This window comes from Falco naumanni, chromosome 4 (genome assembly GCF_017639655.2).
Source record: "Falco naumanni isolate bFalNau1 chromosome 4, bFalNau1.pat, whole genome shotgun sequence".
Classification (NCBI taxonomy): domain Eukaryota; kingdom Metazoa; phylum Chordata; class Aves; order Falconiformes; family Falconidae; genus Falco; species Falco naumanni.
The window spans coordinates 23,568,823-23,594,756 of record NC_054057.1 but is presented as its reverse complement, the minus strand read 5'-3'; the positions used below and the strand labels follow the sequence as shown (position 1 = coordinate 23,594,756).

The 25,934-nt window shown below is 42.5% G+C and overlaps 1 gene segment (V, D, J or C); it reads left to right on the top strand.

The window, feature by feature from the left end:
* The first annotated feature begins 5,470 nt into the window (after positions 1 to 5,470).
* Positions 5,471 to 22,289, top strand: LOC121086800. The segment is given in 5 exon segments: positions 5,471 to 5,544; positions 19,435 to 19,692; positions 20,137 to 20,184; positions 21,371 to 21,476; positions 21,951 to 22,289. Coding segments are annotated over 5 exon segments (516 nt in total).
* The last annotated feature ends 3,645 nt before the right edge of the window (positions 22,290 to 25,934 follow it).

Sequence of the window (25,934 nt, the reverse complement as noted above, 5' to 3'; positions counted from 1 at the left end):
CGGTCAACTAGTGGAGGTGTCACGAGCTGGGAAGTAACTCTCTGGGAATCTGTAAAGTGCTCTGCTGTCCTGTCAATGGCTTCAGATTCACTTTTGGCTCAGGTACTAAAGTCACCGTCTTGCCAAGTAAGTGAGTTAATGCCTGCATATTGCAATCTCACCCAAATATTCTGTCTTAAGGCTGTGCTCCAGCAACAGCACAGGGCAAGCATATAGGAAAGGAAAGGTAAACTGAACTCTCTGGGGAAGCTTAGGTTATTGATAAACCAGAAAGCCAAGAGCAAGAGTGTCCTTTTCCTCCTTTGCACAACAAACCAAGACCAAGCCGTTCTGGCAGTCTGTCCAGAAAAGTCACTGTGCCAGTGAATGACTGGTATTGCCCAAGCAGCCTAAGAAAGTCATCCCTCGGTTTTTATCTTTCCCTCCACTCTGTGTTGTGGTTCCCAAAGCCAATGCTGTCTCCCATCCAAGGAGTTTGTCCCACCCCTTGCAAAAGGAAATTGCGGGATGGTAGAAGAGTAGGCTGAGCCTTGGGTTCTTGTTAGGTTGTGTAACACTGTGTGAGCAGCAATGTAGGAAAACTGCAGTTTGGGCCAGGGACGAAGCTACACGTTCTGCCAAGTATGTTTTCTTCTCCTGCTTCTCCGCTTTATGCTGTCTCCTCTTACTGCATTCCTACTTTTAGCCCTCTCAAGGCCAAAAAGAGAATTCAAAGGCATAAGGGAAAGAAGACACAGAGGATTTGTTTTTCCTAGCCCTGGCATGGCTGGGCAAAGGCTTGTGGAGAGGTGCTGCTTCTGCAACGGCTTGCTGAACTTTTTGTTATGGAAGGAAATGCTGTGTGATTATGGTTCTGGCACCGGCAAGCTGACCTTTGGCTCAGGGACCAGGCTGTCCATCCAGACCAGTGAGTGTGCTGCTTGCCATTGTTCTTCCATATGCCTCTCTTGCAATAAGGGTGTTTTTATATTCTTCCTTTTGTGTTAACTTTGCACACCTGAAATGCCTTCTCTCCCATCACAGGCTCTGAGAATGCTTTCAGATGTACTCTTTAATGAGGTTGTGGCTGGACAGAGGAAACCTCAGCCTGAGGTCTTCACAATTTTTTGAGAAGTGTCAACTATGCCTTTCTGGAAAGGTCCTTGTCAGCCAGACTAATGGCTTCCTTGCTATGGGAGATGTGAGTGTTTGTGTAATGACTTTTGTTGCTGCATCAATGGGAACAGGTATCACCTTTGGAGATGGGACAAAGCTAAGTGTGAAGCCTTGCGAGTACTGTCAAAGCTACTTTTTAGCCTGCAGGGCAATGCAGAAGTGTATGCTGGGCATACATTTTGGGAAGCGCTCCTGTGAGGTCACATAACCCTGTGCCCTCTCTGTGGGAGTGTAAAAGCTATGAGCTGCTGTGAGTTGAGTGGGAGGCAGGACAGGTTTGTCCTTGGGGAGTGGAGAAAGCTCTTAACAAAGGCACCTAAGGGCCATGAGATTGAGAAACGAGATTGAGAGAAACTTGTGTGTCTTAGTTGCAGTTGTTGTTGCTGGGTAGCGCTGGCTGCTGCTGAAGAGGATCAGAGGCAGTGCTGCAGCCCCTATGGGCAAGGGCAGTGTTGGAGGAAGAGCAGCTGTGTGTTAGCCTTGGCTGTGTGTATGATGCTGTTGTAGCTGAGGAATTCCTGATTTCCCTTGTCTTTCACCATTTTTTCCATGCTCTGCCAGGAAAGGCAAATGTCCACCTCTTCTACAGGTGATGTTGTTTCCTTTCAGATAGCTGTGGGGTTCTTGTAAAGCTGGCTGTGGCTGTGGCAATTTTCAGGGTCAGGTCTTGGCAAGCTCACCTTTGGGCATGGAACCAGACTTTCTGTCCAACCCAGTAAGTAGCTATGTGTTAGTTGTCTTTCACTGTACCCCAAAGGAGCTTCTTGTTCCCACCCCGCCCTTGATCTCTATGGGGAATCTTCTCCTATTTAGTGGAAGAAAAGCTCTGTGTGGGTTTTGGTAGTGGGTGTGTGACTGTGCGATTTCAGCACCCACTTGGAAAGCTGCTTTGGGGAATGGGACACAACTGATGGTCAAACCTGGTAGGTAGAAACCCTGCCTGAAGGAGCGAGGATAGGAAAGTCACATGCCTTACTTGGAAAAAAACCCCAGCTGAGCTCTGCTGGAAACTGCTCTGCATGGGAATGCAGTGTGTGTGTGTGTGAGATAGAGCAGCCAGAACCAAGAAAGAGTTTTTGAAGGTGTGCAAGTGAGTCCAGGGGCAGATCTGTGCTTTCAGGGTCAATTTTTTAAGGGCTGAGAGAGAAGTTGTGATTACAATCCTGCATCTTTCCTCTAGATGGAATAAGGATGCACTGAGGGGTCATCTCTGTCAAAGCTGGAAGGGGTGACCAGCTGTGACTGGTGTCAAAGAAATGCCCAGTCAGCAATGCACAGCTGGGGAGGAACAAGCTAGTGCAGGGCAGACATGATTTACAGGGTTTTTGTTGTGAAGACAAGCACTGTGTGACTAATTACGGCAACCAAGTCACCTTTGGAGGTGGAACTCAGCTAAGGATAAATGCCAGTAAGTTCCAAAGCATTTTCCTGCTCCACTTGGAGCTCTCCTCTGCTCCACAGTTTTCTGGTCATGAGTTAGCAACTAAAGTGGAGGGAGACTGGTTCAATCTGTGGGACTCTTTGCTTCGCTTTCTCTGGTAGCAGCAGAGACCTTGATTCAACAAGGCTGTGAATTTACCCCTTCCACTTGCTCCTGCCAGCTCCTGTGCTCTGCCTGTCACATAAGCAGACTGGGGTCCTGAATCCTCTTGTTTATAGAGACAAGTATTTTGCACCATGGCCATCTGTACTTGTGAAAATTGGGGTGGGTTGCTGATGGTTCTGTCGAGCACAGCCCTGGGTGTTGGTTTTTTTTTTTTTCTCTTTCCAAAGCAAAGGTTTTCCTTTGCTCTGCTGAAGAAAGATCAAATTAATAACCCTCTTGTTTGCACCAGAATCCCATTTGTGATCTCTCCTGTAGATGAGATTCTCATGAGATTACTGGTGGTAGTGCTTCAACTGTTGTTGCGTTACTGCGGTGGTAAGAGTTGGGAGTGTGCGGACTGTAACTGTTACAGCTGCAGCGAGCGATGGCTTTCCTGCCACTCGTACAGCAGATCCAGACTTTCTGCTGCTTGAAGTTTAGGCAGCATCATTGATTCAAACACAAACTCATGGTGGTAACCTAAAGTGTAGTTTGAGTCCAGGTCAGCAGATTCCTCTTGTCCAGAAATTTTACTAGCTCAGGAGACACAAACAAGAATTCCTTGGTGCTGGGAACAGCTTAGGTTGTTTGGGTGACCAGGGAACAGGTGTCCAGCAGTGACATGCTTCTCCATAGGGCACCTGTCAGACCTGCACACGGTGCAAACCCAGGTATTCCTTGATGTCTTTCTGATCGCTCCTTGCCAAGGCTGCAGTTGCTCTTGGATTCAAATGCCTGGTGTTGATGGGAAGGAGCTGATCTCACAGAGATTAGTGGTAGAGTTACTGGCATGAGAGATGATCATTTTTGCTGGGGTGTGAAGGACTTTTTTGAATGCAGGGAACTTGAACCTGCTGCTGGGGATATGGACATGCTTGGTTGTGAAGCACAGTGAGTAGACCTGCTGCCCAGCTGCTGGTATGTCTTGCTCTTTGTTATCCCAGTCCACCCTTTCCAGCTCCCTGAGCACTTACCTTTACCTGAATGGAACGTGCTTGTTCCTGGCGCAGTGGGCAGCAGGCTTTCCAGCATCTCTCTTCTTGAGGTTGTGGCTCTTTGGCTATGGGCTTACATGCCACCTGCTTTCCTCCAGGACAGCTTTGGCTTAGGGCAGAAGCAGAAGGCCTTCACAAATGGTGTTTGTACCCATAGGTCCAATGGTGACCATGTCAGGCTGGTCAGAATTGCCATTGCTCTCAGTATGCCCGGGATGGACAAAGTGGCCAAACACCTGCTCCCACGTGTGCCGTGGTGAGGCTGTCCTATGCCACTGAGCCTCAGCAGGGTTTGTGTAGCAGTGGGAAGCACAGCCACCCTTCTGCTGCCCCTCCAAGCCTTGGCAGGATTGGGCAAAGGCTTGGGGAGAGGTGCTGCTTCTCAAATGGCTTGCTGGGCTTTTTGTTATGGAAGGAAATGCTGTGTGACTATAGCTCTGGCTATGACAAGCTGACCTTTGGCTCAGGGACCAGGCTGTCCATCCAACCCAGTGAGTGTGCAGCTTTCTTGTGTGTCCTTTGTCAAAACTGCTTGAGTGTCCACTGGCGCACCCTGTAGATATCCTTGTTGTATCTGGGTCACCTTTCACAGGGGAAGGAGAACACAGGTGCTATTTCAAGGTGCTCTCATGCTAGAAAGTGTTTCCAGGTGAAGGATTTCTGATATTTGGGGAAACGTGTCCTGAGCATGGTGCTCCAGGCTGCTTTCAGCCTAGGTGAGGTGTGGACAGCGAAAGAAGGAACCTCATGTGGCTGAACAGATAGCCAGAAGGAGGAGGACCCTGAAAAAAGTCAAGAAAGTGCAGTTACGCTGCATTGAACAACTCTGCAGAAATGTATCAGGTTTTCACTTTAGTGAGTGTCCTACTTGCCCAGGGTATAAGTGAAACTGCTGCCAGTACCGGTCAACTAGTGGAGGTGTCACCAGCTGGGAAGTAACCCTCTGGGAATCTGTAAAGTGCTCTGCTGTCCTGTCAATGGCTTCAGATTCACTTTTGGCTCAGGTACTAAAGTCACCGTCTTGCCAAGTAAGTGAGTTAATGCCTGCATATTGCAATCTCACCCAAATATTCTGTCTTAAGGCTGTGCTCCAGCAACAGCACAGGGCAAGCATATAGGAAAGGAAAGGTAAACTGAACTCTCTGGGGAAGCTTAGGTTATTGATAAACCAGAAAGCCAAGAGCAAGAGTGTCCTTTTCCTCCTTTGCACAACAAACCAAGACCAAGCCGTTCTGGCAGTCTGTCCAGAAAAGTCACTGTGCCAGTGAATGACTGGTATTGCCCAAGCAGCCTAAGAAAGTCATCCCTCGGTTTTTATCTTTCCCTCCACTCTGTGTTGTGGTTCCCAAAGCCAATGCTGTCTCCCATCCAAGGAGTTTGTCCCACCCCTTGCAAAAGGAAATTGCGGGATGGTAGAAGAGTAGGCTGAGCCTTGGGTTCTTGTTAGGTTGTGTAGCACTGTGTGACCGGCAATGTAGGAAAACTGCAGTTTGGGCCAGGGACGAAGCTACACGTTCTGCCAAGTATGTTTTCTTCTCCTGCTTCTCCGCTTTATGCTGCCTTCTCTTACTGCATTCCTACTTTTAGCCCTCTCAAGGCCAAAAAGAGAATTCAAAGGCATAAGGGAAAGAAGACACAGAGGATTTGTTTTTCCTAGCCCTGGCATGGCTGGGCAAAGGCTTGTGGAGAGGTGCTGCTTCTGCAACGGCTTGCTGAACTTTTTGTTATGGAAGGAAATGCTGTGTGATTATGATTCTGGCACCGGCAAGCTGACCTTTGGCTCAGGGACCAGGCTGTCCATCCAGACCAGTGAGTGTGCTGCTTGCCATTGTTCTTCCATATGCCTCTCTTGCAATAAGGGTGTTTTTATATTCTTCCTTTTGTGTTAACTTTGCACACCTGAAATGCCTTCTCTCCTATCACAGGCTCTGAGAATGCTTTCAGATGTAGTCTTTAATGAGGTTGTGGCTGGACAGAGGAAACCTCAGCCTGAGGTCTTCACAATTTTTTGAGAAGTGTCAACTGTGCCTTTCTGGAAAGGTCCTTGTCAGCCAGACTAATGGCTGTAGAAATGTAGCAGAAATTTAGTGAAAGCCTCTTACTTGCCTAAGGTGTAAGTGAAACTGGTGCCAGTACAGCTAGTGGAGGTGTCCCAGCTGGGAGGTAACCCTCTGAGAATCTGTAAAGTGCTCTGCTGTCCTGTCAATGGCTTCAGATTCACTTTTGGCTCAGGTACTAAAGTCACCGTCTTGCCAAGTAAGTGGGTTAATGTCTGCATATTGCAATCTCATCCGAATGCTATGTTCTAAGGCTGTGCTATGTCTTGGCAATAAAAAGCAAAGGCTAGTTGAAATGTGTAGTACTGATTGAAATACTCTTGTAGTTCTTGCACTGGAGAAAAAACCCACCTGTATATAGAAATCTGGACTGATAGGAAGGTGGGCTTCATCAGTTACTCACACCCTAGAATGTGTTCCTGTTTTTATTCCCATTTCTTTTTGCCATTCCCGTACAACAGTGGCTTGGGGCAGGGATCATAAAGGAGTAAGTTCTTCTCATCTTTGATACATGACATGACTATAATCCTGCTAGTTATTCCCATGTATTTGAACATGGGAAAAAGTATTTGGCAAAAAGAGGCTAGAGGAGATCTGTGGAAACCTATATGAGTATTTAAAGCTTCTCTCAGAGGCGGATCCATGATGACTTTATCCAAGCCCTTCAACACACACTGAGGTGGCTGGATGAAAAGGCCCATTTTGTAATGTCCTGTCACATAGTGCTATTACTGGAGGACAAAGAAAACTCACATGGGGAATTGGAACCAAATTTCATGTTGCTCCAGGTGAGCGGTCTCTTCTCTGAATCAAGCTGGACTTAGTATAGATGGTATTGTACTCTAGCTTCAAAAGTAAGTGTAGTGGCTTTGTGGAGCAATTTGGGATTTTTTTATTATTCCCTGGAAAGAAGTGGTAGATTTCCTATTTGATGAATGTGTACCAGCAAAGTGTCCGTCCTGCAGAAAGGAAGCAATTGGAAAGTGAAAAGAAAGTGAAATACAAGAACAGAGATGTGTGTGTATGGGGAAAATACCTAGCGGTCTTTAGTGAATGGTGCCAGTTTGGATTTGTCAAGGATGGAGGTGGAAAGGGAATTGCCTTGTGACCCTTCCTTGTGGTATTAATGAGACTGATGTGCAGAGAGGAAAAAGAATAAGCAATGGATGTGGAGGTTAGATGTAGTGCATTGCAAGCCTGTGCATGCAGAATTGTGGGATTTCCTTGAGGAATGTTATTCAGGTGCATTGGGGTGGATAGGAGTGTACAAAGGTTTTTGCTATGGCAAACAACACAGTGTCTATGAATACCTACCAACTTACGTTTGGACGTGGAACGAGGCTCACAGTAAAACCAAGTAAGATTTCTGAGATTTGGGACAATGAGCTGTTCAGTGGAAAAATTCAATCCACCCAAAGTTAATATTTGCTGGGAGAGTAGCAAAATGCAGTTCAGAAGCAGGCTGTTACTAAAAAATGGCAACAGTGATCTCTTGGTTACTATAGTATCTGCTGGGTATTGTAGAACAGGAGAGAGTGTCTACAGAGCAATGATGGAAATTAAACATGCTGTGGAGAGAAGACATAAAAATTGATAACTTCAGTAGGTGCATGCAACTGGTTTTCCTATTATGAGTAGCTTCATGCTTGCAGCATTGTCTATGCAAGCTCAGTGTTCTCTTTTCCTTCCAGAAGTTTTAATAAACTTGTTTGGAGTAGGAACTAATCTTATTTCTCCAGATCTGTGAATTTTGCAAGTTAGGTAAAGGCCTAACTATTGGTTAGATACACTCAGGCTTGAAAAATAGTCACAGAAAACTCTGTAGTTTATATCTTCCCTTCATCTGGAATAAAATTATGAATAAGAAAATTGGTCCCTAACTTTAAAGGGGGGGCCCAGTTCTGATAGCTGCTTGGATTTGGAGATAAACAGTCCAACAACTGAAGGAAAGAAAATAAAATCCTTTGAAAATTGTGAGTATAATCTTTCCTAAGAAAGATTATTCCTAAGAATTCCTAAGAAACTTCCATGAGAATTTGAATCAGAAACCTCAAGTAAAAATTTTCACTACTTCAGTAATAAAATTTTCAGCCAGAATTGTAGATTCTTCAGAAGATTTTTTGCTTTCAAAAAACCCAATAGTTAAGAAAATAAGACTCTTAGAAGACTGCCAGAATAATTTTTCCCCCCATTGGAAGAGAGTGAAAGGAATTGTAAATGTTTCCCCTGTGGCTTAGATGTTGTGTCTGCTTTCCCAGAAATTAAATCCCATTTTCTTTTTGTGACGGACAGCAAACTGAATTGTGGTCTAGGTTTTGCAGAAAGAATGGGAGAGAGGTGTCACTGGTGCTTGGATATTTTTTGCTCATTAACTAATGAATTAACTATGGTCTTGTCTTCCTTTTGATTTACAAACTCTTCAGGGACAGCAGTCTTTTATGGTAGACTTAAGGGAAGGATGCTGGGCTTTACAGTAACCAGTGGGTCAGGTTTTGATGCACTGTGCCCAAACCTCTGTTTTTCTATGAATGCATTTTCCCATTATGTATGACGTGCTTTACAGAACATTCCACAGGCTAAGCTAGTTTTTATCACGCAAAACCAGCTACTGCAGACTGGGACATTTGTACACTCCTGGCTCAATTAACCAAGTTTGGCTACAACTGGTTTCTCTTTGTGGTTTGGTGGTGTGGGTTTTTTGGTGGGATTTTTCTTCTTGTTTTTCCATTTACTAGCTCAGATGCAAGATTCTCTGAATGCATGGCCTCAATTCAGGTTCTGATATTTGATATTTCTTCATTATTTTTTTCAGCCTTTCTCACAATAACCATACTATTCAGGTCCTTCTGGTATCTAAGGCAACTCAGGTTCTCTGTGGCTCTGGATAATCAAAAACAGACTATATAGTGCACTTACAGAGTCCTTGCTTTTGTGTGTGTAACTGTATAAACATTAGTGATGAACTTGTGTTGCTGTAGAAGACCTAGTTCTGGAGAAAGATGGAAGGGAGATTTCTGTTGTGTTCTGAAGCACTGTGCAGACTTTGGAGCATGTGACAAGCTCATGTTTGGTAGTGGCATCCCTCCACAAAGTGGACCTAGCAAGAATTAATGCAACATGAAGTGCAGCCTGCAAAGGAGGGTGGACATTCCAAGAGAACAGAGCAGAAAGGTAACACAGACTGGTGAGACGCAACAGCAGCAGTCAGAAAGCTTCTAAACACTGTCTGAAAAGTTGTGTATGTGCACACTGATTGACAGATGCTGCTATTGTGTGGAAACAGAGGAAAGAATCAACAGAGTACTAACTAGGTGGTGGACAATAGCTAGACTAGTGAGTATCAGGAATTATGAAGCAAGCAATGGAATGTGGCTGAAGGAAGTGTTTTTTTTCACTATATGTGCTGTGGAGGTAGCCAAAAATGTTGGTCAGATTATTCCAATAAGAATCTTGCATTGCCATGCAAGTTCTCAAGTCTTAATCCAGTACATGGGCACACCAGTGCACCATTTTGCAAAGCACGGTGTCACAGTGTAAAACTGTGGGTTATGACAAACTTACATTTGGAGCTGGAACCAAGCTCACGGTTTCTCCAGGTATGTCTGACTTCTTAAATGAGATTCCTCTTGGAACTGTTTCTTTCACTTTGCAAGTTATTTTGCCTATTTCAGCACTCCACAATATGTTAGGGATAGGACTATAAATTTTCAACTAATATAAGAGCAAGTGATTTCCATGGCTGCATATGTATTTTCCCCTCCCTGTTTCTGATGATGAACTAGCCATAGCAGAAGTGTTACATCTGCAAGAGGATTTTTCTTGGAAGGTTCACAGGAATTGGGCTCCTAAATCAAAAACCTTCATGTAGAGGAGAAGGAAAGGGAAATCGGGAAAGCCAGCATGGGCCAGCAAAATGCAGAGTGATGAGACTAGTCTTATAAAGCTGTAGCAGGTAAATAGGACTTTTTGTGAATCTTACGTGACTGCTAATATTTTAATATAAAAAGACTCTTAATTGTATGCAGATGCAAAATATAAGCTTGTATTGGGTCTTTGGACTCCTCAGTAAAGTTATAATGATGGGGGGGGGGTGTGGTGGTGTCCGTTGTATTGTGAGGCATTATATATATACTGGAACCTCAGGAAGCAAGCTTATCCTTGAGAATGATCACAGAATCACAAGTTTGTGAACACAGCCAACTAGTGCTGAGGACTGTGAAATTATCTTCCCCTTCAACATCTATGTGAAGCTTGGAGCACATTAGAAGTGAAGCTCTGAAATTGTTGGAGAACAGTGTGACAAGTCTTAAAATCTAGGGGTGGAATAAATACCCAGACAAGAGGGGAAAGAGGTAGAGAAGTAAAGTTCATTACTGAAGGACTTCTGTGGAAAGATGGAAAGGTGACCCTGACCACAAAATAATTTTCTTTGAATGAAAAAGCATGAAAAAAATGTGTGATTTGACAGTTACTGCCACAAGTGTTTGAAAAAAAAAAAATCCCCCCAAAACCCCATGCCTCTTCCCCTTGGAAAAGGGAAAGAAAGTAAGGCAGATCCTGAAATACCGATGTTTTTTTGTAAATATATCAATTTTTCTGAATTTCTTAAGAATACTTTCAGAAGCATTAATACCTAAATGCTTTGGGTTTACTTTTGAAAAATAATGTTTCCATTTCTTAAAATGGCAATGATTGTTAAAATCATTTCAAAATAATTGCATACTGCAAGTTAAAAACCATAGCAATATAAATAAACTATTCATTCTGAATACCTCTGAGGAAATTCCTCATATTTCAAATGAGCCTCCTGGCCCTGTTCAAAAGCATCTGAGAAAAAGAAGAAACTTGGATTTATAAGAAGCTGTCAACAAGCCAAAGGAGCTATAAATCAAGGCTCTGCCTAAGTTCATTTACATGTCCCTAAATTTACTATTATGGTCATGTCTGTATTCAGCAGCTCCAGATCTCACTTTGGCCACACTGTAGAACCTAAGAGCTTCCTGAATGTATACGGAAAACTTACTGTTTAATGGCAGAACAAGCAATGGTCTTCCTCCCTCAAAGAAATTGCATACCAAAAAGTGTGCTTTCTACTTAAAACCGGAACAGCAAATTTGTTCTGGAATCACTCTTGACTAGTTCAGATGGCAAATCCAAGACAGTGGGACGATGGAGTTTGTATTATGCTATTGATCACTAGGTGAGCTGTGAAGTTATAGTAAATAAACTGATTTTTGAGAGAGGAAACTGACTGGCAGACTAAATAAACAAGGAATGAGGTGAAGAATAGAACTTGTGATGTGGCTTTCTGGAAGCAATGGGATAAATATGATGGAGGAGAATATTAAGGAACAGTTGTTTGGAAGTTTGAAAGATGCAAAAAAACACATGAAAAGAAAGTTAGTTGGAAGAAAAATCCTAGATAGATGGATCTGTCTAATCTAGAGATAAATAGGATTTCTTTTGGTGGAGTATTTCACTGTTGAAGGCTCCATTCAATAACACTCTGGAAATTGTAGAGGCCTGTGTTATTGTGTGGCTTTGGAGGTAGTTACAAACTCACATTTGGATCTGGGACGAGACTTCTGGTTTCTCCAGGTACATTTATCCTGATTTTTTGCCTAATTTGCGAGATTGGTGTGGATACACACCAAGATATGGGAAATGGCAGCTGTCAAAGTCATAGTAGCCTGATATTTCATCTTAACAAATGGAATTTTTTCCATGGCAGCTGTCCAAGCAGTCTTCCTTGAGGTAGCTGCTGGTAAGCATGTGCTTTCAGTGCTTTTCCATCAACTGCATTCCTGTGATAAACTAAGACAAAGCCTGGTTTCGCTTTTCTGTCAAGTAAGTAATGTGGAATTGTTTTCTCCTAGGGGTAAATGCATGCCACTTCCATTGGACTCAAGCAAAGAAATGCATGATATAACTGAAAATGCATTGAAATACCAGAATGGCTATGTCCTGGTTTCAGCTGGGATAGAGTTAATTTTCTACTTAGTAGCTGGTACACTGCTGTTTTGGATATAAGATGAGAACGATGTTGATAACACGCTGATGTTTTAGTTGTTGATAAGCAGTGCTTGCTCTGAATCAAGGACTTTTCAAGTTTCCCATGCTCTGCCAGTGAGCAGGTGGACAAGAAGGTCGAAGGGAGCACAGCCAGAACAGCTGACTCAAGCTAGCCAAAGGGATATCCATAACACAGAACATCATGCTCAGCATCTAAACTGGGTGGGGTGGGGTGTGTGTTGGCTAGGAGCCGCTGATTTCTGCTCAGGGACTAGCTGGGCATTGGTCAGCAGGTGGTGAGATATTGTACTGTGCATCACTTGTGTTTCTTCAGTTTTCTTCTCTTTTTGTTATCTCCCTTTTCATCAGAAGGAGGAGCAGGAGTAGTAGTATGTTTAACCATTTCAGTTATTAAGCTGTTTTTATCTCAACTCATGGGTTTTACCTTTTTCTGATTCTTTTCCCGATGACATCAGGATGGGAAGTGAGTGAGTGGCTGCATGGTACTTTGCTGGCTGGAGTAAAACCATTACAGGCTATATATAATATATTGCTGGACATGAGCCATCAATGTGCACTCACAGCCCAGAAAGCCAACTGTATCCTGGGCTGCATCAAAAGAAGCATGGCCAGCAGGTTGAGGGAGGCATTTCTGCCCCTCCGCTCAGTTCAGGTGAGGTGTCCAGCTCTGGAGTCCTCAGCACAGGAAAGACATGGACCTGTTCAAACAAGTCCAAAGGAGGTCCAGGAAGATAATCAGAGGGATGGAACACCTCTCCTATGAGGAAAGACTGAGGGAGTTGTTGCTGTTTAGCCTGGAGAAGAGAAGGCTCTGGGGAGACATTACTGCAGCGTTTCCATACTCAAAGGGAGCTTATAAGAAAAATGGGGACAGACTTTTCAGTATGGCCTGTTGCAATAGGACAAGGAGTAATGGTTTTAAAATAAAAGAGGATAGATTCAGATTAGATATTAGAAAGATTTTTTTTTTTTATGATGAGGGTGGCGATGCACTGGAACAGGTTGCCCAGAGAGGCGGTAGAAACCCCATCCCTGGAAACATTCAAAGTCAGGTTGGACAGGGCTGTGAGCAACCTGATCTAGTTGAAGTTGTCCCTGCTTATTACATGGGGATTGGAATAAATGATCTTTAAAGGCCTTTTCCAACCTAAATCATTCTATGATTTTGAAAATATCCACTTATGGTGATTATCACCATTTTAGCTGGTGTTTTGCTTGTAGCAGAATCCCACCAAGGAACAGTATGCTTCGTTTTGGTATTAGTGTTGGAATGGGAGTTGACTGCCTTTTATCTGGTTTGTCTGATGTACAGATACTATATTATCCACAATATTGCAAGTGGATTCTGTTCACAACTGGGACTTGAATCCAGAGTTACTGCGCTGTCGTAGCTGCAAGGCCATACTTAATGCTTACTTCTGCTACTGCATAACTACGTAAGTGAGAGTATAGGAATCCTGACATAATAGAGTTAGAAGGCTCAGATTGTCTTTACAACTGCCTGAGAAGCTCTAAGATCTAGAGAGGATTACAATGTGCCAGTGAAACCTGTAAGAAGATAACTGTAACCAAGATCAAAGGGGTTCTTGCAAAGTTTTCCTGGGTCATGTGAATTATGGGGGTGGAAAAGGATACAAGCTGGCATTAGGAAAAGGAACCTTACTGGTGGTCAAGCCAGGTGAGTAGTAAATGGTGAAACACTGAGGAGGAAACTTGGATTGGAAGGCAGCGGCCCTAACTACACAGTACAGTGAACAAGAATTTTAGGTGATGTTGCAGATGGAAAAGCAGATTGTTCCTAGGACTGCCCTGCAAGGTGTAATACACAGTTGTAACCAGTGAATGAATGAACATTCTGACCCTGATAATTTTCTAGTAGAGTTCTTTGGTACTTTGATGGTGACTTAAATCAATGTGTTTTGTCAATGCTGCCTTAAGTTATTCCCTGCTCTGGAATGTCTGTTGACCTGGCTGTCATGCATTGCAATAACCTGTCTACATTTTTGTAGAGACTGACACCAGTGTGTCAGTCAGGGTTATACGAAACTCACATTTGGAACCGGGACGCAACTTCTTGTTACTCCAAGTACGTTTGAGCTTTCTGTTTGGTATTAAGACTAGGACTTGCAAATAATTTTTTCCTTGGGTAGATGGACTAGGGATTTTTGTGGAAGGATGTTTCAACTTCTTTTCAGCTTCCTTTAACAAAAACCAGTTGGAATAGAGATGCTGTCTTGTAATCCAAGTAGTGCTTGGCTATGGTGTGGCAGTGATGCATTGCAGGAAAGAACTGCTAGAAAAAATGGTAATGTTCACACAGGCTTAACAGTCATGGCATGGTGCAGTTACAGTCATGGCATGGTGCAGTCACACATAGAATGCTGCAAACAGTTCACACATGGTTGAATGCTACACAAACAGTTTAGCACTTTCATAGAGTTTCTGTCTTTTAAAGTTTTCAGACTTGATTTTTGCATGTTTAAATGCCATAGAGAGTGGATTTTTAAACTCAGCCTAAGAGCATATGCCATGATATTTTGGTTCATAAATCCAGAAATGAAGTCCCCTACTATATCCATAAAAACTGATGTTACAGGGTGAGCAGTCAGGAACTAGAAAAATTGTATTTGGAAGGGAAGCTACAATTGTGATGTATGGTAACTCCTTTCCTTTCCTCAGTTATATTTTAAAATACTTTAGAAACTTGAAAAGATGAAATGAAATTCCAAATATCTTTGTGTGTCATCCTCTGGTAGACAGCTTTCTCACATATTTTGGATGAGGAGCCAGTGGAATATGCAGCTGGTAGGCACGAATTTATTGCAATGGCTTCTTGTTGAGCGGGAAGCCGAAAGATACAGTACATCTGTGTTTGGAAGAGGGACTAGATTTAACGTCAACCCAGGTGAATAAGATTTGGAGCAGGATGGGCTATGAAGGTATGAGAGCGGGAAGTGTGTCCACTGGTTAGTCTTTCTGAATAGGTCTGCCTTTAGGGGGAATGAACATAAACACTAGATGATGAGTGGAGGAGTTAAGGCTGAAAGAAAATGAACCCAGGATTATTTATCAGCAGAGTGCTTGTGAAGATGGAGCAAGGAGATTTGGAATAGTGGGAAATGAGACAGCATCATTGACACTTAGGTTCATGATACTGGCATATCAACTTCTGAGTCTTGGTGGACAGTAGTAGTGTTTTGCCTTAAATGGGGGGGGGGGGGGGGGGGGGGGGGGGCTGAAATTCAGAGATACCTCTGGTTCATGGTTAAGTCTTAGTTTCACACTGCATTGTGAAGAAATTTTCCAGGTGGCTTAGACTAAAGTATTTGCACGATTCAGACTGAGGTGAGTGGGAATCTGGAGCTAGGAGAGTAATTTTTGGAAATGGCACAAATCCCAAATAAGTAATCTAATTAAATATACCCATTAAATAGACTGATCAGGAAAGAATATGATTTTGCTGTGAAACAGACATCTACATCTGAGGCAATTCCTCAACTGTAAGATCAAAAGTTCTTCTGCCTTTTTGCTATCAACATAAAAATTACCTTCCACTTTTTTTTTTTTTAGACTAGGATTTTAGATTGATTCTTTTGAATGCTTTTTTTCTTACTCATTAAACAGATGTGGCTGGTGTGGTTTTTTTTTTTTGTTTGTTTGTTTTTTTGGCTGGTGCTACATGAATAGCTAATCTCTAATTCAGAAAGTTTATTCTTTTTTAGTTCACATTGTTTGAATTGAGGGTTGGATTAGATGACTTTTAAAGTCCCTTCCAACTCAAACCATTCTAAGAGTTTATGAATTTTTTCCTAGAAACTAAAACTGTGGCATATAAAATTGAAAACTTGTTCTGGAAATGTAAAACCCACTCTGATTCTGGAAGAAAAAGCATGCAAAGGTACTTTGTGAAAGTGACAGAGGTTCTCAGGAGGTTCATGAGCAATCATTTCAAGTCTTTTTGTTTCCAGACAATGGTTAGATAAATGGATTAAGCCATCTCATTCACCTGTGAGCTTTAAAGAGTGGATTAGATAAGCAGAATTGTTCATTCTGATCCCCCAAAATCTTTCTTTAACATTGTTGACAGGAGCAGCAGAGGAAATCATAGTAAATCTTTCCTGCAGTTTAGGTGATGCATGAGTAAATCTCTACATGAACACAAATAAGGCATTGTTTCCCACTATGAAATGTAAGGAAACTTAATCTCAACTTTTCCTTAATGTGGACACATGCTATAAGCTCAGAATTTATCTTGTTTTGATACTAGAGAACTATTTAGTCCATTGAACACTTAATTTCTCCTTATATACTGGGTATTTTCCTCTACTAATTCAGCTTTAGTCTTGGTTCAGCTAGAAATCTTCCTCTTTAAAGGTTTGTGAGAAAGACCTTGGATGGTTTTTGTGGTTTGACTTCCTCAAGTGTAATTACAGAGGTGACAACAAACATATTTTTGGGATGGAGACCAGAATGATGCTTGAACCCTGTAAGTGAAGCAATATACTCACATTTGCAAATATTGAATCTCTGTGCAGTCTTTGTGCTTCAGATGACTTAGCTGATGCTGCACTAGGATCTGGCGTCTTTTACCTGAATGCCTCCAGACACAAGCACTGGAAGTCTTGAGAAAGGTTCAGATACCAAATGTGGACATCTAGCCTTGCGGTTGACATCCTATCATCCATGCAGGGCCAGCAGATTTCACAAAAGACCTCTGGTAGACCTTTTGGAACCTCCATTGGAGGACAGCTGGAAGACATCACTAAAGTGCTTGTTAAGTCATTAGAGTTGCTCCTTTATGGTCAGGATTAGCCTGTATGAGTATGTGAGGGGGTATATATTTCCTCTGAGTTGGGCCATAGCTCCAGATTTACTCTAGCCATGGAATATTGTGTCTCAGGTTGAGGAATGGTAAAAGGATCAAAGACCCCTATCACACCAATTCCAGTCTGACCAGAGATTCAGAGTTTGCTTTGGCAGGAATGGAGAATGAGAGAAATCTCTGTGTAATACAAGCTGTTAAACCACTTCAGGATTACTACTGCAGCTTGTTTGGAAAAAAATCCGTATGTCTCAGTCTGATGTTGGAACAGACTTCTACTGCTGTCTCCCTGAAATCAGACTCTGGAATTGGCTTCCTCTGTAGACTGGTCAGGAATAGCATTTCAACAGCTCCTGTTCTTCATCTGGAAGATATCCTTCAGTAAAGATGAAATTAGGCAGGGTGGACAGCTCGGAGTATCATGATTTACTTCTCAGTCTTTCCTGCAAATACATATCATATTTTTTTCTTTCTTTCCTGCAAATACATAGTCATAAATATCTATACAGTATCTCCAACACATCCGCCAACTCATTGAGACAGAATAATAGGAAACATAGGTCACAGTGCTGTGGTCGTAATAGCTGATATTTACCAAGACTATCTGCAGACTTTCAAAACCGTGTGCAAATATGCAAAGGAATTTACCAGAAAAAGACTCTAGTACCAGAACAAAGCCAGCAGCCACTCTGAGCAAGAATGAGAAATGAGTATTTTGCAAAACAGATGGTGCTGAAGCTGCCTGAAAAACACAGAACTTGTATTTTTATCTGCTCAAGATACAAGCACTGCACAGATTGAAAGGGAGAAAAACACCTTAATTTGGAGAAAGGTAGATAGGTAGCTTCTCAGAAAGCATCATACTCATTATGAGAGAGAAGCAGAACAGCTCTATCAGTTCCTCCTCTTCTGTTTCATATCCATGTACTCCACGACAATGATGTACCCTGGTTTATCTGTACTTTATACAGGGATCTACCATCAAGCTTTTAATCTGCTCCTATCTTCCTCTCTCTAACAGACAATCACTGAAATCTATTTCTAAAACAGTAACTGGGAGTATGGGACGTGAGGAGTGGGGTTGAGGGAGTCAGAATGTACATTAGGCCATATCCTGTGTAGTTTAGAAAAAGACAATCTCATCAGGTTTTTCGAAGCCAGGACAAAGCTGGGATAGGTGATACTGCAATTCAGAAGGGCCAGAGAATGAACCATTAGGCTTTGTGGATTAGTTTTTTTCTGAGATCATACTAATAAAGAGGTATGGCTATTTCTCTGAGGTGCTGACAACTGGCAACTGAGCAGATGAAAAGCACTTACCTCAGTAATAGAACTAGGATCTTCACTTGTATAAGATATTGAGACACTTTCTAAAAGCCAAGATTTAGTCCAAACTGTCTGCATGGGAAGAAATTAAAATTTCTTCTTCTGAGAGATATGCGGTCTTTAGTATTTCTAAAATATAATCATTTCTACAAAATAATAAAATACAATTTTAGTATTTCTACAAGACCCTATACAATATGCTACAATACACTACTTCTCAGTGCGGTGTGTGAACAGGGACAGAGCAAATATTAATCTAAACTCTCAATCCTACATGATAACACTTCGTTAGTTTATAAATCTGAACTGAAGCTCTGGTTCAAACCTGTGATTGTGAAGTCAAATGGAAAATGCAGCCAGAGGGGTGCTGAGAGCCCCAAATCTGCATCTTGACTACAGTATGTTTTTAATGATATTTCATCTGTTCGTTGTTAGAGCACTGCAATGCACATGCCAATTTACTATTACACATGAACAAAGATTTAGGAAAGCACCTTTTCAAAGAATAAGACTTCAAGAGCTGGACAAGATGAAATGTATGCTTAAAGTATAAGTTTACAAAGCTAAATGCCCATAAAAGAATTTAACCACAGGTAGCGTTTTGATATGTGTGGAAAATCCTAGTCTGACTTGCTAGCAGATTTGAAGCAAGAAAACAGAAATAGATGCCAGGTGTCATATCTGCAGCCTTTAGTCCCCCAAACACCTCTTTTACAAGGTAAAATCTAGTAAAAAAAATCTTGCACCACTGTAAGATGGTGGAACATAATGAAACATTAATCTGTTTTGTCTTTCTTTCCCTAAATACAACCATGTGTTCTTTGCAGTGGCTTTCCTAGCTTTCTCCCATAGGAACAAAATTAGCTAAACTGCTGGTAAATGTGGACATCCTTAAGACTTAGTAGTTTATCCACAGTCCCGCAGGACAGGCAAAAGAAGTGGAAATTTGAATGTCAGTGGTGGATTTGACTACACATTTGCAGAAAAGGCAGAATGTCCCTGAGCTGCTCAGGTCTTTCCAGACACATTACATGTCATTGTAGCAGTGAAGCGAGAGTGCTCTCTGCCCATTACACGCAAGTCCTGGATGAACCCCAGACAAGATCCAAAAGGAAGCCAAGGCTGGAGAACAAAGTGGACTGAGCTGTTACAGAGAGGGATGACTAGGTTAGATATGGACATCTAGAGTGTGGGTGCCCACGTGAGTATCATTTGAGATGTTCTAGGGATCTTGCCTGATGACTTTCTCTGTCTCACAATATAAATCAACATAAGTTTCATGTAGCTCTTGCATCATCTGCTGTGGATGCCTTGGTTCTCTAAAGGTGTCCTAGTACAAGATCCCTATGACCAGGCAACTTCCCACCAGAATCATGCAAAAACCTCACATAAGTGTCTGTATATTAAATTGAAGTAACTATGACTGTGTACTCTCATCTAATGCCTCTTCTTCATTTTCAGATGTTACACCATCTCCTTCAGTCTACAAGCTGATCTCTAAAGATGATGAGGATTTGGAAATGTGCCTTATCACAGATTACTCCCCTGGAAAGCTTAAAGGGACTGAGAAGCAGACAAGTGCTGTCGTGGAGGTGACAACATCTGAGAGCAAACCAGAAGCGAGCTACCTGTCAACATACTGGGCCAAGAAAGATAAAATGTGGTGTGGTGCAAATCATGAGGGCTTTGGAGAACTGGAGGCTGAGGATCCTGAAAGTGGTAATGGCATTGTTGGATGTGTGTACATGGCTAAAGTACTCTGGTCTCTGTGCTATTAGTATGAGCATGACTTGTTCACGTCTCCCAATCCTGCAAGCAATGCTGAATTATGCTTCCACACTCCAGAGGAATCTTGCCTTGTTGCTCTCTTTTGCCTTCCTCCTTGATGGAAACAAGATTAAGGGTCAAGTAGACTGTCACAGCAGAGAGATCTTAAAATCACACTATGGGGATTAAAAAGCTTGAAATTCCTTTGTCTGATGAGACACCAAAGTTTAATTAGAACATATGTTATGCTTGTCCTGAAAACAGCAGAAATGGGTGTTTATGGGAGGGTTTACTGGCCGGAAACTCTAATCCAGCCCTTCTAAGTAGAGGCAGCTCTATGAACTTATGAAGAAGTACCTTTCTGTTATTAATTAAATTTATTGTTACTATCTGCAGGTGCCAGCACTGTCTGCGTTACAGGGATATCTCTACACTTCAGGACAGGTATGTACACAGCATTTTAGGAGTAAACTTGACCTGATTAGAGGAAATGTCTCCCCAGGTTTTTGCTAATATTCCTTGTTTGCAGAATTCCTGTTGGAGCAAAAAAATCAGACTGGAAATTTCCAAAAGGGCCCAACAGGCTTTAAACATCAAGGCTGAAAGTCATTGGGTTAATGTAGTCTTCCGGATCTGAGCTGGTAATTTTATGTGAACAGTGTAGCCAGTGCCTACCTGCTTATGCTAGGACCAGCCAAACAACTACACCCCATCACATAATGATTTAAGGTACTGATATGAGTCAGCCTTGCTGGATGTTTGTCTGCATTTCACACTTCAAAAGCATTGTTTTTATTTTTGGTTGTACAAGCACCTAATAAACCAGGTGGTTTCTCCAGTGTGTGCTCAGAAGCAGGGTTGCAGTAAAGATATTGTGCACCTCAGCAAGCTTTGCTGCAGCTCGTGGCTGTGGGAGTATACTAGCCAGTGCTGGAGCCCAAGCAATTGCGGTTCCTGCTAGTTCAAAGGAGCTGAGCCTGCTTTTGCACTTGCCCTGTTTGCATAATAGCTGTACTTTTGCAAACATGCAGCCTTGCTGAGAAGGAAACAGCCAAATGTTCACAAAATACCACTTCAGAAAAACACTCATCAGTAATTTGGCTGATTTGATCAGTCATTTCAGACAATTTGTCAAAAAGAAACATAAAGTGACTTTTTGATGACATCTCCCTTCTTCCCCAACATAGATAAATGTATTTTCAAATGAAAATGGCTTTGCAATTTAAGATTAATAGAAAATCCAAATAGACTTCGTGTTCTTTGAATAAAATGTTGAATAACTTGTTTTCTCCTTGCCCATCTTAAAAAATTTTAGGGAGAAGGAGGAGGGATGCCTCCAGCATCCTGGGTTCATAATACTCTGTAATTAGATCAGCTAGATGTTGGCAGACTTGCATATTGGATAATTAAGTGGCTATTGAATGAAAACCTGGCCCTTGAAACATGAGCTGGAAGAAATTAAAGTCTATCAGTCAGAGAGTCCTGCTCACTGTCTCATTAGCCTTCCCACTAGCTGACTCAATCATGCAAAATGGAACAGCTTCATTAAGAAGTGCTTTTAAATCTGTCTGGAAGTGAGGATATCTCAGTGAGGCTGTCCTGTGACTTTCATTCTTTATTACTTTTACAGATGAAAATCTGAACATGTTGTCCTTATCACATCTGAGCCTGAAAATAATTTTAATGAAAGTAATAATTTTTAATGTGCTGATGACGATGCTTATGCGGAAAAAAAAGTGAGTATGCACGGGGATGGTAAGACCTCTGACAGAAAACATCTCGATCAGTTCATTAGCTATGATGTTTCTTCTCTCTGTAGTAACTGTTTGTGCAGTCTATCCATACACCTTATGTCTACCAACAGTAAGATGCCTCTGCTCCTTTGGCCATATCACTGTTTTTGCACACCCCTCAAGTCTGTATACTTTTCCTTATCCACCTGCAAATTTAACTTTTTTCTTCTTTCTAGACATCTCTTTCATCTATTTCTACATCCACCTCTTCCCTTGTCTGCATTCATCCATCAGGTTCATCCCCTGACATCAGGGAGTTTGATGTTTATTGACTTTAAGACCTCAGACCTAATATATTAGTTTTAGTGCAGTGTCTCTTTCTCCTCTTTCTATTGTGTAGACACTTCAGGTCCACAACTGTGGAGCTGCGACTGTATCCCAAATAATGACTTTAAAATACTTTTATTTTTTTAACAGGAATGAAAGTAACCAGATGGTGCAGTCCTGAGGTACCAAAAATACCTGCTAAAAATCCTTACCAGAGCATCGTGTGCAAGAGGGAACACAGTCATTCCTGTTGCAAGGGATATCACTTGCTGTTTCTGTGTATCTTGCCAGCCATTGTAGTCTAAATCACTTTATTTGCTTTGTTATAAAACTACTCAAAAATAAGCGTTAAATGTTCAGCATTCTGCTCCCCTAGATGCCTGGCTGGTTTAGCATGACAATACCTCTTTTTGCATGAAGCATAGTTTGCTGTAATTATAAATTGCCAAACATTATTACTTGCATTAAAATTACACATGATTTCTGCTCAGGACGGTGTTGTTTATTGAAAACTGCAAGCTAAATATTACTTGAATGTGAATTTTTCGACTCTTGGTAGCTTGCAGGTATGCAGGTATTAGTGTAGCCCCACAGACACGATTTCAGTTGCAAATGAAACACTCTGAAAAGCAAAGGGAGGCTTGCGGGGCTAGGAACCATGTCCTGCTATCTTTTGCTAGATCGGAGCAAACTCTCCTCCCGCAACCCCCACCCAGCAAGATATGCTACTAGGTCTCCCAGAAGTCCTGAATTTCCTGAATTCAGTGAAATTCTCATTTCATTATCACCGAACAAAATAACGTTTTAAAGTATTTTTTAAAGTTTATCTGGCCTTAAGATTTTCTGAATTTAAACCAGCTTAAGATTTGGCTTTGGGTTTAGTAAAAACGCAAACTACTTTTATTCTTTTTGTTTAACAACCTTAGATTTCCCGATTTCTTTTCATACTCATTGCATAAAACTATACTGAAATATCTACCTGTTCATGCGTACACATCTTGGAAATAGTGCATGCATATGAAATTTGTACATTGTTAATTCTTGAATTGTACTAGCAACCACACTGATGTCTTGGCATTTCTTTAGGCCTTTGGCTGTGATCAAACAATTCTTATAAAAAATAAGAAACTTATTTGTCTTTTCTATCTGTAGTTTGAGGAACTTGTTTTACCCTTCAGATGAGCTTTAGGAATGAGACTGGCTTTTGGGGTGAAGGAGGGAAGGGGCATCCAGACACTGCTTTTCAGCATGACTTGGACCCCAGCACTGGATCCACTGCCGGGACAGGGAATAGCTACAAAGTCCCTTTCCATGACATCCTTGCTGTGTCTGGGTGATAATAGCATGGCTGTCTTGGAGAGAGGTGAATGGAGCAGAGAACTCCGAGAGTAGACTCTGTGCTATGTGAAGATAATGGTAAAATATGGCTTCCCCACAGTAGGAGAACTAGTAAGTGGTCCAGGTTCTTGAAGGCAGATGTCTACTGCCATGGAGAACACAGGAGCTTGAAGCTCCCTGCCTGTATATGTTCCCCACTCCCAAGCACTGCTAGAGAACAAGGTACCTGCTTTGCATTAATGACACCAACTGACCGGATTGTGTCTCCAGGTTGTGTCTCACTGGCAAGACTGATAATCAAATTTTCTCCTTTTGGGACATCGATTTTTCTGTCTTCTTCTGAAGCACCAGAGATTGCTCTGGAAAGAAACACATCCTCCCTGCAAAGCTTGAACCTTGCTTGTACCTCACACCAGTGCCCAAACTGAGTGGCAGGGAAAGCCTTGCCAGACTGATGGGGGTGATTCCCCCTCATGGGATATTTCTCACCCTGCTAGATTCACAGCCGTTGCAAGGAACTCTGATTTTGGAAAGGCTTACGCTTCAGATACTTTTAGTCAAAAGCCCTGGTGCTTCATGGGGGAGAGGGTTTCTATCTGAAGACCATGCCAGCATCCCTGCCACAGGATCTGACTGAGCAGCAACACAAAGAAGTCTCCCTGGTCTCCTGCTATGGTGCTGCCACCTGATCATTTAGCAGATGGTCTGTCACAGGGTGGCAAGTTACTGACCCCCTCCTGCCAAGGAACAACTTCAAACTGTCTGGGTCTATTACCCTGATTATTTTATAGTACAGATGTTCAGGGATTCATTCTCTTGCCTTTCCCTTGACACATCAATCTCTAATTTCTCTCTAGCTGTAGAAAGCCCACAGCCCTTTAAATGCTAAATTCTAGGCAGATTTTGAAGCTTACAGTTTCATTCATGATGAGGTCTACTAGTCGCAAGACAGCTTGATGAAGCTGCCTAAACCATATTTGAATTACAAACCAAGTCATTGCATTTGACAGATTTCCAACTGATTAACCTCATTCCAGAAACCTTCAGACATGTGGAAGAAAAGTTCCCACACTCATTTACCTTTAGCATCACTTTTTAAAATTAATATCCATGTTAAATTTTTTGTGTTGCATTTCAAACACATTCTCAGCCATATATATGGTCAAAGAGAAAGGACAGCGTGCTGCCTTTGTTTCCACATCTCAGTCTTTTCTCCTCCAGGTTGAACCACCTAAGTGATAAGATCTGCCAAGTGGCAGGATGAGTGTACAGGTAAAGATTTTTTACCAAAGTAACTCTTAGCATGTGATCTGCAAAACACTGAATTTGTAGGTCTAGTTCAAAGATACTTTCAGATATTAGGTTTTCAATCTCCCATCACTGCAATGTGCTCTCCCCCCTTGCCCCCCACCCCCCTGACCCAACTTTGTAAGCTTTCTTGTTTATTTCAAGAAAGAAAAACCACAGTGCAAAGCAAAGGCAGGAAATAACACAGTAGGACAGGACGCGGAAGGGGTCTCATGGCCCAGGTGGGGCAGGAAGGGGATGCACCACCAGTTCCATGACGCCACAGTCGAGATCTGGGTCACCTTTTGATTCTACTCTACGCCCTACTGCAGAAACCACTTCCTCTGGAAAGTGGAGCACAAACAAGGGGTGGGGGGAGCAGGGCTGGTGTGACATGTGGCACGGAGGAGGAAAAGCATGTGGAAAAGAACAGCAGCCGTTAGACCACAAGCCACAGTCAAATGAGATTAAGGTACCCTCCCTTTCTGCCCCCTCACCGCAGCCTACGCTTTGGTCTGGGAGGAGTTGTTTTGGGTACAGCAGAAAAGATTGAGCTATGTATAGCATAGGCAGAAGAAAGAAGGAGAGAAAATACATTATAAAGTGTGGTGGGGAGAGACCTTAGAAGTGTGTATGATTTCTGAATTCGCTGATAGGCTTCTGCACCCTGTGATACAGGCTGTTAATCTGTGCAGAAAAATCTTTTCACTTCTCCTTACCCAAAACAGAAAGGAGGAAGGTGGAGCAGGTCAGAGAGTCCTCTCACATTTACAGGAAAAGAGATGTTGCCATAGTCCATCTCTATCACCCTTTCCCCTATGACAGCTCCTGCCCCTGATACCCACCCACCTGTGAGTAAGAGATGAATTTGCATCTTTTCTGAGGGTTTTATTGAAGGAAGAACCCTCCTTGACATTTTTCATCTCTCAAACATAGCTCTGTACATGAAACAGCCGCTTTTCTTGCCCTCTTCCCTAGTGTGAGTAGGGACCCAAGCATGGTTGTTATAAGCAAGGCACAGCGCTTGAAGATATCTATAGAACTGTTGAAGCTTATTCAGATATGGGAGTAGCTCTAATAGGACCTGAACTCTAGTGCTGAGTTTATGGCAACTAAAGGCTTTGCAAGCCGGTAAAAAAACAGGTGGGGTGGGGACAGCCCCCCCCCCCAAACCCCACGTTTTTCCTTTTCTGCAAGCTCCCGTGCAGTTCTTAGACGTGGCCACAGGAGGGTCCCAGCCTGGAGCTCTCTCTAAAGCCAAACCGTGGGGAGACCGAGTCACACAAACCTGCCGGGAGGCACTCGCAGCTTGCAACAGCAGCAAAGGGGACAGCCTGAGCTGTTCCTCTGCCTGCAAACATACTGGGTGCCTGCCATGGGCCTGCCTCGGAGAGGGCCCTTCTTATGGGAAAGAAGGTCTCGGTGGGTCATTTACAATCTCTACATGCTGTCGAGTCCCCTGACTGCTCCCCAGCAGTACAACGCTGGTACCATTATAAACAAACCCAG